Source organism: Zonotrichia albicollis, chromosome 4 (assembly GCF_047830755.1).
Source record: "Zonotrichia albicollis isolate bZonAlb1 chromosome 4, bZonAlb1.hap1, whole genome shotgun sequence".
Lineage (NCBI taxonomy): Eukaryota > Metazoa > Chordata > Aves > Passeriformes > Passerellidae > Zonotrichia > Zonotrichia albicollis.
In genome coordinates this window covers 9,345,844-9,365,098 of record NC_133822.1, presented here as the reverse complement: position 1 = coordinate 9,365,098, position 19,255 = coordinate 9,345,844, and the positions used below count along the sequence as shown (strand labels likewise).

General features: G+C 41.8%; 1 protein-coding gene across 2 annotated transcripts in view; it reads right to left on the bottom strand.

The window, feature by feature from the left end:
• Positions 1-1,481: 1,481 nt before the first annotated feature.
• SEMA3D (semaphorin 3D) overlaps positions 1,482-19,255 on the bottom strand; it is a 145,245-nt gene continuing 127,471 nt past the window's right edge. For both annotated transcript variants that reach the window (XM_074538772.1, XM_074538771.1), the window contains exons 15-18: positions 18,781-18,938; positions 16,700-16,764; positions 14,353-14,492; positions 1,482-4,653 (exon numbers count right to left, since the gene is read on the bottom strand). In XM_074538772.1, coding sequence (XP_074394873.1) covers positions 4,240-4,653; positions 14,353-14,492; positions 16,700-16,764; positions 18,781-18,938 — 777 coding nt within the window. In that variant the 3' untranslated portion in view covers positions 1,482-4,239. The remainder of the gene's footprint in view (positions 4,654-14,352; positions 14,493-16,699; positions 16,765-18,780; positions 18,939-19,255) is intronic.

Below are 19,255 nucleotides of genomic sequence, written 5' to 3'. Positions count from 1 at the left end.
AAGGTTTTGTTGAACAAAAAGATAAAGTATTAATAACTGTAATCCCTGTTGAATGCATATTCAAATAAATAAATCCTATAGAAGCAAAGATTAGAATCACAGAACCATAAAATTGGAAGAGCCCTTTTAGACCATTTAGTCCAGCTGTCAGCCCAGCACTGCCCTTGTAACCCTTGAACCACTAAACCACATCCCCCAGTGCCAGATCCAGGTGCCTCTTAAACACCTCCAGGGATGGCAACTCCACCACCTCTCTGGGAAGCCCATTCCAATGCCTGACCACCCAGGCAGCAAAAGCATTTTTTCTAATATCTAATTTGAATCGTTCCTGCTTCAGCTTAAGGCCATTTCCTCTCATCCCCTCACGGCAGGCACAGCAGAAAAGGCTGGCCCACACCTCACTACTCCCTCCTTTCAGGAGCTGCAGAGAGTGATGAGGTCCCACACGACTCTCCTCAAGACCAAACACTCCCAGCTCCCTCAGTCATTCCCCAGAAGAGGTTCTGGGTCATTTCTGCCCTTTGTTGGACACACACCAGCATCTCCTTGTCATTTTCAAACTGAGGGGGCAGAAGTGGACGCAACACTCGAGGTGTGGCCTCACCAGTGCTGAGAATGGGGGAGAATCTCTTCCCTGTCCTGCTGGCCACACTATTCCTGACACAGGCCAGGTGCCATGGGCTCCTTGGCCACCTGGGGACATGCTGGCTCATGTTCAGTCACAATGAACCAACACTCCCAGGTCCTTTTCCATTGGGCACTATCCAACTCCTCTACCTCGGCCTGTAGCACTGCAGGGTTTTTTTGTGGCCAAGGCCTGGCACTTGGCCTTGTTGAACCTCATGACATTTGAAACAATGCACTAAGGGATCTGTTTAAAAGCTACAGTTATTAATGCGGAGGCAACTTTTTTTTTTTCCACTCTGTACCAAAAATTCATTCAATTTAAATTTTTATGGCACTCTTGAAAGAGGCAGGGTTCAGTTTCATTTTAACTACAGGCCTGTTGTGGCTCATAGTACAGCTCACAGCAGCCCAGCTGACCCCCAAATCATCAAATTGGAATTCAAGCTTCAAGGTGAGCCTCTAAATTACACTAAAGATTAAACCTCTTTGAAAAGTGGGGGTTACTCCTCTGTTACAATTTCTGGTCTAGTTCATCTTCTGAACCTCCCTCTGGGACTGCAGGGTGTGGAAAAGACCCACAGCTCCTCCTGTTCCCGTTCCTGGGTTTGCACTGAGTCCCACCTAACAAAACCCTCCCTTACTTCCAGTAGTGACTCTCAGTCTATCCCTCTCATTCCTTTGTCTCCAAGGTCCTGTGGATTCCTTGCATGCGTATTACCTGCACTGTATGAGGTGTGTTACCCCTGCCAGCTACAGCATTCATCTGACCCAGTGTATCAAACCACAGACTTTTATCTATGTGGGATTATTACATATGTTCCCTGGGGTGGCATGAACCCAATGCAACACACTGGTTTGGAGGATATTGAATTTATTTCCCATGATGGAAGAGGTCTTATATCTCACCTGGGGTTTTATGCTACCACTGTACCCCAGACTGATGAGGTCATTTCTTTAAGAAGAATCACATTGCAAGAACATTTGAAATAAAAGAAATGAAAGTAGTTTTTAAGAGCAATAACATTTTAATTCAACCATTTAAATCTAATGTTCCCAGTACTGAGACCCTTACCCCATATTTCTACTAAAGTCAGTTGGGGGGGGTTTCATTTGTAGAATACAAACCTCCAATCATACCCAAACATAAATCAGATTATTTAGTTTTCATGGAGGAGAAAAAGTATGAAAAAAGAGCCTGCTTTGCTTCTTTATGAAGTAGGCAAACATGTGATGAGAGTTGTCAATTGAAGTACCACGTCACCACTGATGAGAAGAGTGGATCCTCTGCCAGTGCCTGCAAATGCAGCCCACCTGCCATTCCATAGCCTTGCTGTGGTTCCACTCATTTACTTAATGCCCAAGCCAGAGAACTGGGACGTTGTGGGCTGATAAAAATCTAATAAGGAATAATAACTAGGCAGGTTCTGTGTGGTGACAGCATAATCTTCCAGCCAAAAATATTAAGTATCCCTGTGCTTTATATGTAGTAGTTTAATACCCCCATACCTTCCCTAAGTAGTCTTAATTGGCCTTAAAATCAAGGTACCCAAATTGATGAGCCTCTTGTGAAATGCCTGGTCTACATTATTTTGCAGCAAAAATGCCAAAAAGTTCTCTGCATGTTCTCAAAGTACTGTACGACTGGTTAGTATCTTCAGCATCAGTCTTTCTGTTGATTAAAGGTCCTGTGCTGAGAAATTCCCTCCTCCCCACAGATGTATTTTATAATATTTAGCACTCAGTGCTTTACACTATCAAAGCATTGTACGCATGCTATCTAATATCTCCTAATTAACTCATACATCTCCTATTAAAAAAGCATCTAAAATTAATGACATATGGTATCGCTGGCTTTTGTACAACACATGCAAATGCAGCTTTTGGGTTTTACAAGAAACGTGGGTAAGCTGAGATTCCTTTCTGAAATCTGACAAACACTTTGCCATATCCGACTTTCAACAGAGAGGAAATGAACAACGATGCAAATTGGACCTTCACAATTTTAGATCTGTGACTGAATGCGCACACAAACACCAGCACGGGCGAGGGCTCCAGAGCCAGCAGTTTTGGTCCCTTAATGAGGTGCACATCAATTGCACGCCTTTCCCACAGACTTTGCTCTCAAGATCTGTAGAATGCATGAGAAACAAGTAAAGTCTGTCATTTTGGTATCCATCAAAGCTGTCTTCCATGTGAGGAAGTGGCTAATTTGTCATTTCACACTCAAAAAGGCGTGAAAGGCAAAACGGAGGGAGGTTAGATGGAACAGAGGAGAGGGGGGCTGTGACTCAGCCATCAGAGGAGACACTAGGCCTGATTTTGAGCTTGTGTTTGTTGCTGCATATCAGGAATAAAATCAATTTAATGATACTGATGTAAAACAGACAAGGATGAGGCCAGTATTTCTTGCTTATGTGTAAAAATTTACATTATTAAACCCAAAATATAAACCAAGGAACAAAGAACACTTTACAAATGAAATTATGGTATACAGCAAATTTCTAACTTACAAGTTTTATTTACACATGGACATCTCTTATTTAATTATAATAAAAGTATTAATTCCAACACTGCAAATTTTCAACTTAAAAATACATAAGACCTTTGAGAAAAAATCCCAAAGAATACACACATCTGAGGAATGTCAGCTCTGTGTCAAGAGCACTGGTCTCAGCCACTACATATTTCCCTCATCGTCTTTCATTTTAGCCTTGTTGTTGTCTTTTAATTTTCTTTTCCTCTGCAAAAAACAAAGCCAGCAAAGGGCCAGAGAAACAGTCAGAGTCAAACCTTTAGAGGCATAAAAGAGGTGCAGGCAGGAGTCCCATTATTTGTTAATAGGATTTGTGCACATACCTCCCATGGACTACTTAGGAAATTTGCTCCCAAGCATCTTGGTGGTAATTTCAATGAGAGTCAGCATTTCATTTCAGCAGATGGACTGCAAACTGGTGGCTACTCAAACACTAACGAGTAACACTCGATAATTCCCCTCTCTTAAACTCTGATTATGCTTTCTCTTTTTTATGGGCAGAATGAATGCTGTCCCTAAGCCAAAACTTAATTTGATTTTTTGCTGTGCCTCTCTGTGCTAGCAAACCCCACCCGTGTGCCTGTACACAGGCCCAGTGGGTAAATTAGGGGTATTTTTGCAGATCTGTCACACATTTCTACCATGCTTCTTATTCAGAAAGATGCCAAAGAACTAGAAGTACATCTGCCTTCCCCTGAAATGCAGCCACCTCTGGGGTGGAATGTGGCAGCAAATGTTAATATGGGAACACAAACACTAAACCCTATGTGAAAATTACAAAGGAAGTAAAGAACACAGCTCACGCAGTCTAAGGCTACCCAGAAATTAGCTAAAAGTGTACACGTTTTCTTTTTTAATGAATGCATTTGAAATGATTGCCTGGTTTGCAGCACTCCACTAAGGAACATCTCATTTGGCATTGAATCCCACTGTACATTCTCACACAGATTAACAGTGATGGTAAATTTTCCAATTTCAAGAAGAAGCAGTACTAACTCATAGGCAAGATGCACAAAACCAGAACACAGTATTTATTTTTTCTTATGGAAAATGTCCTTTCTTTAAATAGCATTTACAAACTACGTTGAGGGTGGCCTGGCTGGCTCGTGGTGCCTTCGGTTTCGCTTTTTTTTCATCTCCTGCACATGCTTCCACTTGGCACCACCTTTGTTCCGCTGCCGCCGCTTCTCGCGGTGCCACATCTGTTCACAGTACTCATCCAGGCTAAAGCTGGGGCTGCTGACAAGCTGGATGTAGTCCTTGTACCTCAGCCGGGACTCCGTCAGCAAATCCCTCACCCGGCCCTCCTCATCCTCAGTCTTCTGGGTGCTCTCCATCTGTCCATTCTCGATGACGTTCAAGTTCAGCTTCACGATGGTGTGCACGAAGGTGTGCTCCTGGGCTTTGCAGAAATAGGCTCCTGCATCCCTCCTCTGCAAGCTGCGGATCAGCAGCCCATGCTCTGTTTTAATGATCCTTTCATCAGCCTTCAGCTGTGGGGGTGGACAAGAAAAGAGCACAGGAGGTGAGTCTCACTGTCAAAATGAGATGGGTGTCAATGCTATGCAACGAAGTGGAGGCACGGCCTGGCTGGCACATGGAGTGTCCCATCCCCATGGTGCAGCTGGGACAGAAAGCAGCAGTTCCCTCAAGGCCTGAATGCTGTTCCTAACTGCAACATCTGGATCACGGACACTCGGCATGCAGTAGCAAAAGACACATGCTGTACAGCTGACAGGACAGACAGCAACACTCATCACAGCACAGTGCAGTCAGTGAGGCTGCATTCTCCAAGGAAGGGGAGCTACTGACTGCCACAAATCCCATCATTTAACTGTTCTTTCTGAGGTAACTGTAATACACCCAAAATACCAGAGTGCTTGCAGTGCTGAGGCCCTGTTATGATGGATATGAATACTACTACTGATCTTTACAGTGAAGTGTTGTGTTTCTGATCTTCTTCAACCAAGTTTTACAAAAGGAAATTGATCCTGGCTTTGAATCACTGAGATGTGATTAAAAGCAGGCAATAAGGCTGGATGGATACAACAAAGTACTTTTATTGCTAAGATCTGTGCAGAATAACTTAGAGAAAAATAAGAATTTAAAGAAACCAAGATGCCAAACAAAAGAATAAGATTGCAAGTGGGAGCTAATGTCTGACAGCACAGAGGTGTACTGTCATTTACAAATAGAAATATTTAAAATACAAGGTCTCACATGTTCAAAGTAAGGTGTACCTTAGACTAGTAAAACTGTCAGGTAAGTTATGTATCTGGTAATTTGAAGATTATTTCTAAACCAACCTAAATCAAAAAATACCTCCCCCCTCAAAAAAAACCAAAAAAGAACAAAAAAAAACCCGGACCAAAACTAAACCAAAAACCAGGATGGGGCACTGGGCACCTAAGTATTTTGCATCTGGGAAAACACAGAAGGTAAGTGCTTTGCCAAAGACCATATAAAGATTAGTTGCAGGGGTGGAAGTAGAAAGCAGAGCCCTAACTCCCAACATCCAGCACCAGCATTTCCTTTGAAAACGATGCTGTTTGTCCCAGGCTGTTCCCTCCCAGGCGTGCTGTGTTCTGCTGCCACACAGAGGCTGCAGCACAGCTGGCACCCACAGACCTGGACTGCTGCTGGAGGCAGCCTCAGCTCTGCTGCTGGCATCACTGCCAATGAGGAAAATTCAGCTCAAGTTGGGTAGTGGGTTTGAGAAGGGAGGGCTGGGGAAAGAACCAACACAGAATCTGCAAATTTTCCCAGAGTGCACATCTGACCCTCCAGCAAACTTCAGAGGGTGAAGATCAGGGAGGCATAAAGATGACTAAATTAGATTTATTCTCAGTGGGTAAGCTACACACTGTTTCTTTATGTAAAAAATCTGCACACGATTCCCTCTGCTACTCCATGGGAAAAAATTTATACATACATATGATTCTCCATCTGTTATGATTCTAACTCACTAGTACTTTATCATAATAAAGTCTCTTGAAGCAAAGAGATGGATGAGATGACCTTACAGGGCTTTTAGCTTTACCCTTTTCTAAGTTTCTATGACAATTACTTTGAAACAATTAAAAAAAGTTTAAGAGACCATGTTGAGATCACCAGAAAAAGCAATACACATAAATATAATACAACCAGAGACAGAGATTTTTGTTTCCTACTACTTCAGCTGTAACAGTCTTCAGTAACATATGCGTAAGACAGGTATGTAGGAAAGTCATATGGATGGATGGATACAGGTCTGTGCACCGCCACAGACAGGAGAGCAGCAGACACAAGAAATAAGCTGCTACAAAAGCAGTCAGATTTTGGTTGCCTGCTTCTCTGGCCAAGTATTTTTTGGCTCCTGCCCCCAGTTGTTGGTGTTGGGAGCTTTAGTTTCACTGTTTGTAAACTGTATATAAGCATGTCTACTCAGTACCCGGAGGGTGAAATGATACAAATTTCAGGAAATTCCTGGAAAATCGATTGCCCTGACAACAGGTGCTACATGAGCACAAGCTACTTCTGATTTACCACACTGAGTTTAAACCAGATAAATTATGGTCAAGCCACATGCACAGAAGATAACAGGGAGACAAACTAGAAAAGGCTGCCCTTTTGCAGAACCCACAGTACAGGGCACTAGTCCTCAACTGGATCAGCTAGTGATACTTCACTCCAAGTAAATGCTCCTTTTTTACAGTAAAAACAGGAGTATAAAATTTACAAAAGAATCCACAAATAAGGAGCTGTAGGCAGAAATATGTCTAGGACAGGTGTTTCCTTGAGGTGCTGTGCTCCACAGAGAGCAGCAGGAGGAGGGGCCAGGTGGAAGTGCTTGGAGGCTTGGCTTTTCCAAGACAACAAGGAAATCCCTTTTTTCTGCCCAGGCTTCATGTCAACATGAAGATCCAAGTTTGTGAAACTGAGGGAGAAGCCTGGGAAGAAGCAGCTAACTTCCAGACATTTGGGTTTCATAAGGCACTGTGCAAAGACCAAGTTCCCACATTGCCTGAGTGAAAACAGGACTGATGTCTTTGAGCTCGGGGCTTGATGCAATCTCAGCAGTAGCATCTGCCTGCCGGTGGCTCTGCCAGTATTGTAGTCTAGAGCTCTTGACAGCTGTGCACCTCCTCACCCTTGGAAGGGCTCCAGCTGGCTGTCTAGGCTGGCTGGGTGCCACTCCAAAGTGCCCTCTCCAGGGCTTTGCCTCTTTTCAGTGAAAGAAAGGCAGAATAAGGGCAGATCTAGACTTGAAAAGATCACTGGACTCCCAAGTCCAGCACCCTGCTACTCATAACTATTTGCCATTTGAGAAACAGCCATCATTTTTTAGTCATAAATGTGTTAACTGATGGAGCTGTCCCCTCCTCTGCCTTGGGATACTGCAGAGAAAGGTAAAAGTCTAAATTGGTTATGTCCCTTAATCCCAGCCCATCATGACTCCTGTTTTTAATGAAGCAGTGCTCCTACACAGTGTCCTGTGTTAACCTTGGACACTGATTTAGGGTGACTGTCACCTCCTCCTCTGTGCCTTCACTGTTCATTCCTTTCTTATCCTCTGGCAGGATAAAATTATGGCTCTGATTTCACACATATTGAGCAACACTTCATTACTGCTTTCCCCCCTCACTTCTCTTTTTGGTATCCTGTTTATGTTGTTTTACCCATAGGTTCAGAACTCCTCCTGTCTTTCCTCTCTGCTTTCCTCCCCACAGGGCTCTGGAGTTTCATAAACACCTGGCATTTCATTACTTGGTAGTAGATCTTTAACCTTTCACTTGAATGTTTAATGTGGTCTTTGGTTCCTGACCTATAGATGTAAAATATATTTTATTAAATTCTGGGGAAAGTGAAAAGATTACTTAGATAAAAGAAATTTTGCTTTGTTCAACTGTGGATTCACTGTTTTACCACCCACCATGTAAAAATCAGTAACTCTTCCAAAATATTTCTAAATAGGATTTAGCAATTCAGAAGTACACAGAATTAAATTCATAAATGCTTGCTGACATGTCCTTAAATTTGAGCATACAATAAAACTTTAACATGAGAGAGAGCTTTGTTCCATAGGAGACAACTTAAAAATCATTAAAAATGAAGCAATTGATTACCAATTGCTTTCTTTTCTTAGTGAAGTGGAAGCAGAATTTTTATGAGATTGTATCAACAAATTGTACTTTCATCTTCCATGATAAGCACGTAAGTTTTCCAAAATTTACATTAACTGAATTATGGCACATGCCATAGATTCTGGCAATTCATGATAATGGGAAAAGAACTCCAGGCAAACCTAACACTTGATTTTCACAATCTGAATTTAGCAATGCAGAAAAAAAAATATTGCCAATAATGATGGCAAATCTTTAAACAATCAGTAAGTTGGAAAACAACCAAGGATTTGAAAGTGCTGTGGCATCAGGTTAGGTCAATGCTTTTTGTCCTTTGCTAATGATGTGTTTAGATAGCTCCCTCTTTACAAATAATTCACATGTCAGCTCTTTCACAGTTAAAACACTGCACCTGTCTGGGAGAAGAAAGTGGCTTCAAAGCCTGCCTTTCCTCATTAATCAACGTGAAAAAATGTTAGAGCTAAAGCTGGACTAATCATGGGTTAGCTGCAACCCCTGAACAAATTGAGAGAGGGAGAAAAGAAAATGAGGAACATTTGCAGAGAATACACATTCATCTTTGTTTTTCTATTGTTTTCTTCATCCTCATTGTTTGACTGGAAGTAAAGATCACTCTAGGGTTTTTCTGACATTATTGTTACACGACTGTTTCTCTTGTATGGGAAAATAATAATTTAGCTACAACACAGCTGTAAAGTTAATTTTTTTTAAAACATCTTTTTTTTAATTAATCCAACAGCCTCAGGAAAAATGAAGAATGTGTTGCTGGTAAAATGGCATTATGGACATGCATGATTCCTATTAGTTTCAAGGTGAAGTTTACTTCTTACTCTGAGACTAAACTTTAAAATCCTCCATTCCTATTACTTCTCCAATATATCCAAATCAAATCAGAAATGTCACTCAGTACAGAGTTACTACTTCTCCTCTTTCCCAATGAAACTGTCAAAAATATTAGTCTTACTTAAGACACTCAAGGTATTAGAAGAAAAAAAAGGCAATGAGTTATATAGTAAAATAAAAGTATGAAAGCTTGAGAATGATAAGTAGTCCTTAGGCTGCAGAATATATATATTTTTATTTTTCATTTTCCCAACTCTCTTGACCTTCTTTTCATTCACCTAAAGATTCAAACACTGAATTACACTGTCCTGACAGAAGGTACTACTGGAAATTCAGTCCTTGCTGTGTGTCCTGTGCCTGACTCAGCCATTATCCAACTTTTGGATTTCAGGGCTGGCACTGAATCTGTGGCTTTTTTTCTTACAATTCTGCTAGACCAGATGTTTGCAACAAAGTTGTCATCATGATAGAAAAAACCTCCTGATGCAAAAAGATACTGGAACTTACCTCTTGGATAAATTGAAAAAAATGCCTAAAATGTGGAATGAAACAACACCTTTCTGCTCTGATGGGGGGAGCTAGGTCACAACGTTGAGCCTTGCAATGTCCTGCACAAAAAAGGATCCAGCTCTTGTATCTACCAAAATATCAGATGGTCCTTAAGTTTGGTCCACCAGGAAAACACAGTCTGAGCTGTGGGGCAGGAATGTGGAAAGGGTGAGACCTGCTGAAGGAGAACCTTCAGCATTTGTCCCCAGGCATTTTGGTGGATTTATTTTCACCACCAGGTATAAGCAGAGCAGAAAGAAGAAAGTTAAAGTGATCTGCACCTATTTTGTCACTTTAGACCATATGGTTTGTTCTGTCCCCTGCTGCTGAGGTGGCAGCTTGGCAGACAGGGAGCCACAGGGGACTGAGGGTGAAGTGCAGCCTAAAGCAGAGGGACTGAAGCTTTTCAGAGCAACGAGGCACTAAAACTAATGCCTTTGTAGGGAGCCATGCATTTGCTTTTTGCAGTCCTGACGCTTATTATACACATAAAATAACACAGGACTTTTTTTGAGAAATAACTAGTATCTGTTTAAAGCTTCAGAGAGCTCCAGCAGTTCAAGACACTACGAACAGATGACGTCCCCAGAGTTTTTTATGAACTCCAGGCACTGAAACACTCCCCGTCACCCCAGTGAGTAACGCTGCACGCACAGGAACAAACATGATCAATTGCGTGAGCAACACTAACCACAAAAGCACTAGATATTTGACTCCTGACCTTAAACCAGCCCTAAACTACAGGGAAATGTACTCCCACTGGCAGCAAAATGACCTGGTGACAGCTTCTGTACCACAGGAGATCCTGTCCCTCCCTGCAGGTTGCTCTGCCTGGAAGTCACATTCTGAACCATGACCTCAAGGGTGAAATGTCGGGGACATCCTGCTGAGCCAAATGCTTCTCATCTAGCCTGGATTTTGCCCTTTCTCTTCCCTCAGGAAGCTGCAGTGCATGTCTGGGACAGTGCAAAGCCATCTCTTTGTAAAGCCAAGTTTAAAGACTTGCTGAGACATAGCAGCTCCAGCCCTGGAACTAAAAGTCCGTAACCTAAGTTCCAGGTGTGTGGAGTCATTTGCAAAGCATGGTATCGTCATCACAATAAGTTACACTGCTGAGACATGCACCAAAAGAATGCACAGTGTTATTTGAGAAATCTGCTGCAGGAAGGGAGACAGAGAGAGCAGAAAATATAATTGTAATGGGAAAAGTTATGGTAATGCATTGGTTGAGCAAAGCTCAAGCTATACATTAAATATGACCTCAGTGTTTCTGTCACATATGGTACTTTTGTCAAACTGAAGTACTTTGAAAAGAAAGTCAATTACTCCGCTCTTCGGATTTTCTAGGAAGGTGTCCAATCAGGTTTTTATACTGATGAACTAATTTTCACGGATAAGTCAAGTCAGAAAACCTGGAAACCTCAATTTCTGGATCTGCAAGTTATTAAGGGATTAAAATTTTAACCGTTTCACTCTTATTCCATCAAATAGGAGGAATGATTGTTCAGCATCTCTAGAGATCTGGTCAATCATTTAAGGATCCATGCATTATTTCGGAATTTAGCTTCCCACATTTGAAAACAAGTAATTTCTACATTAATATAGTTATCTAAAAAAGTGAACAAAAAGTTTCTTTTTTTTTCTTCTAAAAATCATGTCTACCAATATAATATAAGCAAACATAGTTTGTTCAGGAATTCAGTTTCTTAGGATCCTGAAACTAAGCTGGGTCAAAAACCTATAAATTGTTATTATTAGAATTTTCTGGGAAGCTTCAAAGAGAACTAAAATATCTATACACTGTCTTTAAGAGACCTGATCCTCTAACCATCAATGTGTGCATATGCATTCCTATAGGCTATTATCTTCAGACTGACCAAAAAACCCCCCAAAACCCCAACCAAAAAAACACCAAAACCACCCCAAGATCTGATTTTTACCAAAACTAGATCACAGAGGCACTGCTGTGGATTAAGGCACACCGTGTGACAAAAAACTCTTTGCCTACTTTTAACATTCATATTGTAGAAAATCTGTGCACATTTCTCCTTCAAATTTTCTACTAAATTTGCCTCAGAGGTTAATCCAGCCTTTTAGGAAAGATTTACTTTTCTCATGCAAACAGATGTCAGACTGTTTACACAGAGCAAGCCCAGTAAACATTGTTGTTAATGTGCAAAGATGAATTCTGTGTGCTTGCTGGGGCTTCTAATGCCACCACACATGTGCACACATTCCCTAAATCCCTCCCAACGTGCACATCCTTGGCATGCTGCACAGTCCTGCTATATTGGACATCACCAGGGCTGGGTAAGGAGCATTTGGATCAGAAAAACAGGAGGGGCCAGGCCAGTGCCACAACAAACCTCTTGGAAATACAATGTGTATCAAGAAAGAGTATTGCCTTAATTTAGGCTATGCTATACATGTTAGCATGCTGTAAATCCACTCAAAAGTTGGTTTCACCTGCAGTTTGTTCTATGATCAAACAAGAAAGACAGCTTGAGCTTGGTTCCATGACCTTCAGAGGCCTAGCTGAACCTGTGATTTATGAGCAAATCAACTGATAATATCTTTTTCCTGAAATTGACACAGATAAAGACTCAAAAGCAGCCCTTCAAAGGAGGCTTTTAAGTCTTGAAAGTGTAATCTCTTATGATATAGAAATATTACATTCTTCACAGGGAACTGGCTCCTTTATGCAAAGTTTATAACTCATGGTATAATCGCAATACATTCTTTTTAAAAGGATTGAGTCTTCTCAAAGCTTGACTTCTCATTCATGAAAAAAAAAAAAGAAAGAAAACTACACAAAAGGAAAGAAAAGAACAAGAACAAACACCCTCTCTCCCCCTGCCCTCCAAGTCAGAAACCTGTTAACTATCTGGTTAAATTTACTTTAAAATCAGTCTTAAATACACAGTAATAATTAAGAAAATGCTTTACTTGTTTCCCTGATCAAATGTGTGAGAGCATTTAGAAACTGCTGCCTTAGGGAAGGTGAGCACAGAGTCTCCTGTACAGGAGAGTAAAGGTAATTCCATTTCAGTAAAATCAATGACTGTAGGTCTTTAAATGCCAATACACTTCTAGCTGGGTGTGCACTTCAACCTCCTGTGGCTGAGAGAGTGCTTGGCCATCTGATCAGAAGGCTTTTCTTTTTTTTTTTGTTTTTTCCACATATAGAGTATAATGGGGGTTACAGGTAGTATTTCAAAGTAGCAATCTCTTTCTTTTGGTGTTAATGCACCTGTTCAAAAGTTAATTACTCTTTTTTTCCCCCAGCAGAGGAAAAAAGTTTTGTCAATCCAAAACGTGTAAGAGAAGTGGAATAAATTAAAAGTACTGTAGTGTTACAGTCAATATACATTATTATTGTATGTTTTTGTTTCATCTGGCAGAAAATCAGAAGTATCCCCTAACTCTGGCTTTCTGGGCCAAGACAAAACTGGGGTTGCAACCTTGGGGTGAGTACCATGAGTCACATCTCAGCCAGAGGTGATTCCCTCCCAGACACCTGCCCTGGCCTGCAATTCCCCAGCCTTTGGAAAGAACCAGCACGTCCTCTGCACTCAGGAAGTCTCATAGGATGAATTATCACCAAGAGTGGAACACCAGTTGTATGTTTGATAGTTCCTGTCATTTAAACTAATTTTTGTCTTGGATGAACATCTAACAGAAAAGCATATCTAGCACCTGGGACCAGATCCTTTGAAAGGGCAGTTAATTTCCCTTCTCCCTCCCTGTTGCCATGGCTGCCATCACAGCAGGACTTGGCCTCAGACACAAAATCACTCATGTAAGAGAAAGGCTATGAAAACTCCTGAGGTTTGAAGCTCACTCACAAACCCAGTCCAAACCAGTCCCAGCACATTGACCTTTTAGTCATGTTGGAAAGCCCCTCTGTCACTAGCTCAGGGAGGAATCATCAGGAAATTGTGCAGGGAGTTTGCAGCAACCTGGAGGCTTCTCCAGAGCTTCTCCATCAGTGAGGACCCCAAAGCTCCATCCCAAAGGAATTAAGGGCCATCACAAATCTCACTGCTTTCTACAACAGATGCAAGGAGCAATCCTTAACCTGAATTCTCTAAATGCCATTTAAGTAAAAATCTGAGACTCCACTAACAAGAAAAAAAGCAAATAAAAAGCCTTTTAACCACAGACTACTCCTCCTCTGGGGAGAGATAGAGAGAAGCAGCAAACCATACATGCAATTCTTAGCTACACTGCTCAACATGGAAAAGGAAAGCAATCAGACACTAAATAGAGCTGAGACTTTAATGAAACATAAGTTTTTGAACATACTTTTACCGACAGAGGCAGATGAGCTAATTATTGGACAAAACCCAGCTTTGACTTTTTAATCATTTATCTATATTATCTCTAAATATTTATAGAGATTATTATCTCTCTATATTTATCTATATTATCTCTCTTTTAATTTTTTAATAGGATGGGCAGGTTAAGTTAAAATAAATATCAAAATCTGCTTATGATACAGTGCAAATGGCTTCTCTCTTCCCCTCTGCATGCCCCAAATGGTGATAGCAGAATGCTATGTGATACCTAAGGTGAGGCAGGAAAAAGTAAAACATTGACTGGCCCCAGTAACTCCTGCCTCTCAGTGCTCAGCTGAATTCTCTATGGAGGAAACCTGCCTTGATGATTATAACTTACCTCTTCTCGATGTTCTTCTCCAGAGCGTTGAACATACCACCTAATAGAGGCTTGCTGGGACTTAGGAGTACATTCCAGAAAAGTGGAATTAAATTCAATGCCAAAAATCACCTTTTCATCAGCAGTTTCATGACTAATGCCTGGAAAGCAAACATGGTACAGGAGATTAACCCTGACCTGCTTTTTAAAGCAATGGGAAAACAGCCTGATTCAGAACAGATGCTATAAGAGTGAGTAAATTATAAAAACGCAAAAGGAAACTTAACTTTTAGCTTAAACTATAACTATGAGGATTTAGAGGCGGCTGCTAACCTTCCTTCAGTGCAACTGGTTTTTAAGGAGGTCAATAAAATCTGTATCATGAGCTTGCTCCATTTTAAACTTGGGGCTTTCGCCTATGAGGAATTTAAAAGCTGACCTGTATTTTTCCTTTAAGTAATGCATCCACTAAACCTGAGCTAAACCTGTTAAGTTAGATTGTATGGTCTGATTTGGTCACCCAAAGAAGTCACAGAGCTAAAGTAAACCGAAGTTTGCTTCCCTTCAGTGTATTTTGAAATGCTCTGTAGCTTCAGAACAGACACTGAAGGAGCCATGAGGAGATCTGAAGTCCTTTCTTGGTCTTCTGTAAATCTGAGCAAATAATTTCTAATCACTGCATCTTCATTTTTTCTTCTAGTCTGTCTTATCTGTGTCTTATCTACCTTAGCAAGAGACTAAAGCTGTTTCTTATGCCCTGTGAATAATAGAAAGGAAGGTGAAAATAGTGGCGTCTCTTGAATCGAAAGTTAGCTCCACATCAGAATTAAAACAATTTTGGATCATGCTTTCAATATAACTACCTGTATGAGATCTATAGAAATCTCTGCATCATTTCCCTGTGCCACTAAGCTCCCTGCATCATTTCCCTGTGCCACTAAGATTTAGGTAGAGCCAAACAACTTCATTCAGCCAACAAAGTCTCTGGGACAGAATCTCACACAGTGGAGCAGTAGATTTAAGTAAGTCTGGGGACCATAATATTACTGATTATCACAAATGGCCTAAATATGCCAAGAGCCTGGAGGGACAAAGGTCAGCTTCATGGGTTTGTGGCACATAGAAGTCACTCCCAGGTGGATAAAATTGCTATTTGGTGGCACCATGTCAGGGCAAAGAATTAATACCAATTTCTGTGCTACAAGACTGTAGATTTGTCTAATAAAGCTAACTCTTCCAGTATCTCTTTATCCTTCCAGGAAAATGTGACACTGTCAGCCTTTCTGCTAGGGTTTCTATAACCTTGAGCTTTGCACAGTCTCAGATATCAGGGTTTGGAGAGTCGTGGCAAGCAGCAAGCAGGGAAATTCTGGCCCTTGGGATGAACAGGAGTTTTGTCTTTGACTTTGATGGAAATGAGATCCTACTCAGACTTTTTAACTATGTCTGCAAGCACACATGTACAGTCAGAGCCCTGTAGACTGTGCAACAGACTTGAGGCTTTGATCCCATGGCAAGCAGCTCTGATTTCTGCACTGCCTCCCACTGAGGTCTGCAGCAGGGACCCAGCACCGCAGCAGCACAGAATAACCAGAGATCAATGGGAAGGGGTGGCTTGTCCCAAAGCCAGTGTTCAACGTGGTGATACAATCAATACTGTTTTGTCTGGATTGTTCACTTTAATAAGCAGCTAGAAGAACCCCAGACAAAGCCAAGCTTGGGTTTGAATGCTATTCATTTATTTTGTGCTGCCACAGGGATTGCTGTGTAACCGCAGGGTTTCACACTGACAGTGCTTGCTGAGAGAGAAGGGCTGCAGATGCCAGAGGAGCAGCCAGACCCTTTGGCATGTGAAAAGAGGGTGTGGGAAAGGGAGGGGGAAGCAGGCAGGGGGAAGGGGGTTCTTGTTAATAACAGGAGTATTTAAGTAGCTGTGGGAAGGGGAAGGGGCTGGTTTGGCAGCTGCAGCTCAGCCTTTGGGCCAGTGTCAAGTGGCAGAGGGGAGAAGGCATGTTCCCCACCCAACTCTGCAAGCTTCCTTGTGGGATTTGCTGCCCTGTTTCTGGATGGAACATCATGCACACCCCATTAGCTACCTTCAGGGACATGTGTGATGCTTTGGTGTCAGGGGTATTTCTCCCTGCCTGGTGTGAAGGGTTGCCCATAAGAGATGCAAGGGCGACATCCCATGCTGGCTGTCCCTTACCAGCTCCAGCTCTGAAAATTTAACTGTGTGAGGGCTAATGTATATGAAGTGTGGCAAAGACAGCTGTTCTATAGAGCTTAGCAAGTTTTTGGAAACAGAGACCGTCACAGCAAAATCTGCTGCCTAAGCAACAAAAGAGCAAGAAAGGTGAAAAATACTCACTGTCTTCCACATCCCAGCACTGTGCAACTGGGTCTCCATACTTGACATCCTGCCTTCTGGCTCGCCTATGGGAAGAGCATGCAAACTTGTAACACTTCAGACATAATTGCTGGAATGCAACAACAAAATACAGAGGAGCTCAGCAGATGTGGACTTGCATTGCTCCCATCCTACTGTTGACAATTACAGTCTTAACTAAAACCAGTCTCACCCTCAAAGCAGCAGGCCTAGAGAGATTTGTATAACTGACATGAAGAGAAGAGCCTGTGATTTGGGAAAACCACTGGGAGGGAAAAGAGAAAGAGCAAGAGAAAAATATCTGCCTAAAATAAAGAGTGTGTAAAGCAGTGACAGAAAGAGTGTCTAAACTTTCTTTAGGAGCACAGGTCTAATGGTGGGGTGGACTGTGTTGCAAATATCTAAAAACATTTCATGTTGTAGATCATGAAAAAGGTCTGAAGTTCAACAGGTGTTATTCAAAATTAAGCTCAGTATTAGCCCAAGGTAATGCTGACTAATAAACCAATTATTAAAATGCAGAGAGAAGAGCATGTATTTTAGTTTGTTAAAAAACAATTGACAAATCTTGTTATCTTTCATCTTAATGGACAGAAAAAACATAAGGTCTGAGATGATCTACTAACTTGCCTACCAATCTCTGGGAGTGTTAAATGAACTCACCATGATTTATTGTCATTTCAGTGTAATAGCACTAAAAAAGAGTAAAATCTTCCTCTGTGTATGATTGCATTTATTTCACAAGAGCTATGGAAAAAAATGGAAACTTTTTCAATTTTTCAGTCAAAGAATTGGAAACCCAGGAAAGAACTGGTTCTCTCCTCACAAGCAGCAGCAGTGGGACCTCCAATATGCAGAGCATGGCCTCGGAAGGAGAGCAGGTTGCTAAGGCTGATGTGTTCACTGAGCAAAAGCTGCAGACATGCTGGAAGCACAGCCTTCAGCACAGAAGGAAAACATTCAAATAACTGATCTGCTGCAGGATTCCCAGGGCCAGTCACCCATCCTTTGTTTTGGAGACACAGACTTTTGGCCTTCCCTCCAAGCTGCACATCTGTTAAAAAGCATGGACCATCCATCTCCATGTCTCAGCCCACCCCAGACTTCAGCAAGCCTCATGTGTCACTAACTTTGCAGTGAGCCTGAACGCTTGCTTTTCTCCTTGCTTTTATGCTTCTCTGAATTTAGTTTGCTTTGGCTATGAGGGAGAACACATAAAGTTTCTTGACACCATGACATGATAACTTATGAGTCATTAACTTCAATGCCTCAGGACCCAGCCCTGTGACCCCTAAGGTAGAAAATGTCATTCCAGAGCCTGAGCTCTAACTGCAACCCCACTGCAAGAATTACTGTCAGGAGGACTTTGTCCAAAGCAGAATTAAGAGGCTGTGAAGAACTCTGGTTCCAGCTAACTCAGCCAAAAACTTCAGGAGACACATCTAGCAGCTTAGGCACTGCACTGCTAGACTCTGCAGTGTGCTCTCTCTCCATCCAGATCCAACGTGTTGTCCTAGCTGATGGGTACAGAAAACTCAGATGAAGCTTCTTTCACTGTGGAAAGACTGCTGCCAATGTGGTTAAATCATGGTACTTAAATCTCTGTCTCCCTCTCATGGCTAGACCACAAATACAATTGTTGGGTTAGGTCAGGGAATTAAATATATTTTATTATTGACCACTCTGGGATGCTATGTTAAACTCTGCTTTCTAACTACTCTGAAAAAGTCAGAAGCTTAAGAGAGGCTCTTGCCTCTTGGGCAGAGTTAGCCACAACCTGGACCTCCATCTGAGCATCTTGTGACTTAAAGCATTCAGCATAAAAAAGGAAAGTGATGGATTTATGATCTTAGCTGCCATAGCCAAGTTACTGTCACACACACTTAAACAAAGCTATGTTGTCTTCACAGCTCTTCGAGCAGAAATGTGAAACATGGCCAGAGTATGATCACATTTTAAGGCAAATGATATGCTAAGTAAAAAGGCAACAAGTTATGAATTGGAACATCTAAAATTCTTGCAAGCAGCAAGATCTTTTTCAGCACATCGTGGTTTTTTCTTACCTTTTAGAAGTGGGGGCATATCTGGAACAAGAGTTTCCATCCCAGGCACAGTATGGGTCTCTGGCAAGGCAGCAGTCTGCACAAGCCTTCCCATACGTGTGACATCTGTGCAGAGAGAGCTGAACCAATCCATCTCTGGAACCAATGTACAATTGTTGCTGCAAATCAGGCAAAGCAAATTAATTAGAAGTGTTCTCCAAGTAGCCACTGTAAAAAGTTCCCTTTTCACTGCCACACTTGCAGACTTTTAACCTTATCCCAGATTTTGTAAAACAAGGGGAAAAATTCCTTCTTTAGTGTGAAATGTTTCTCAGGGCTCAGTGTGAATTGGCCAGTGCCCATCCATCCCAGCATAGAGGAAAGGGGACTGCAGTCCTGGAAAGACACCAGCACTCAACACCCTCACACCTTTAGATGTGTGCTGCAGTAAAAGATCAGAACCAAACCACGGAAAGAATGGCTTAATAACACATTT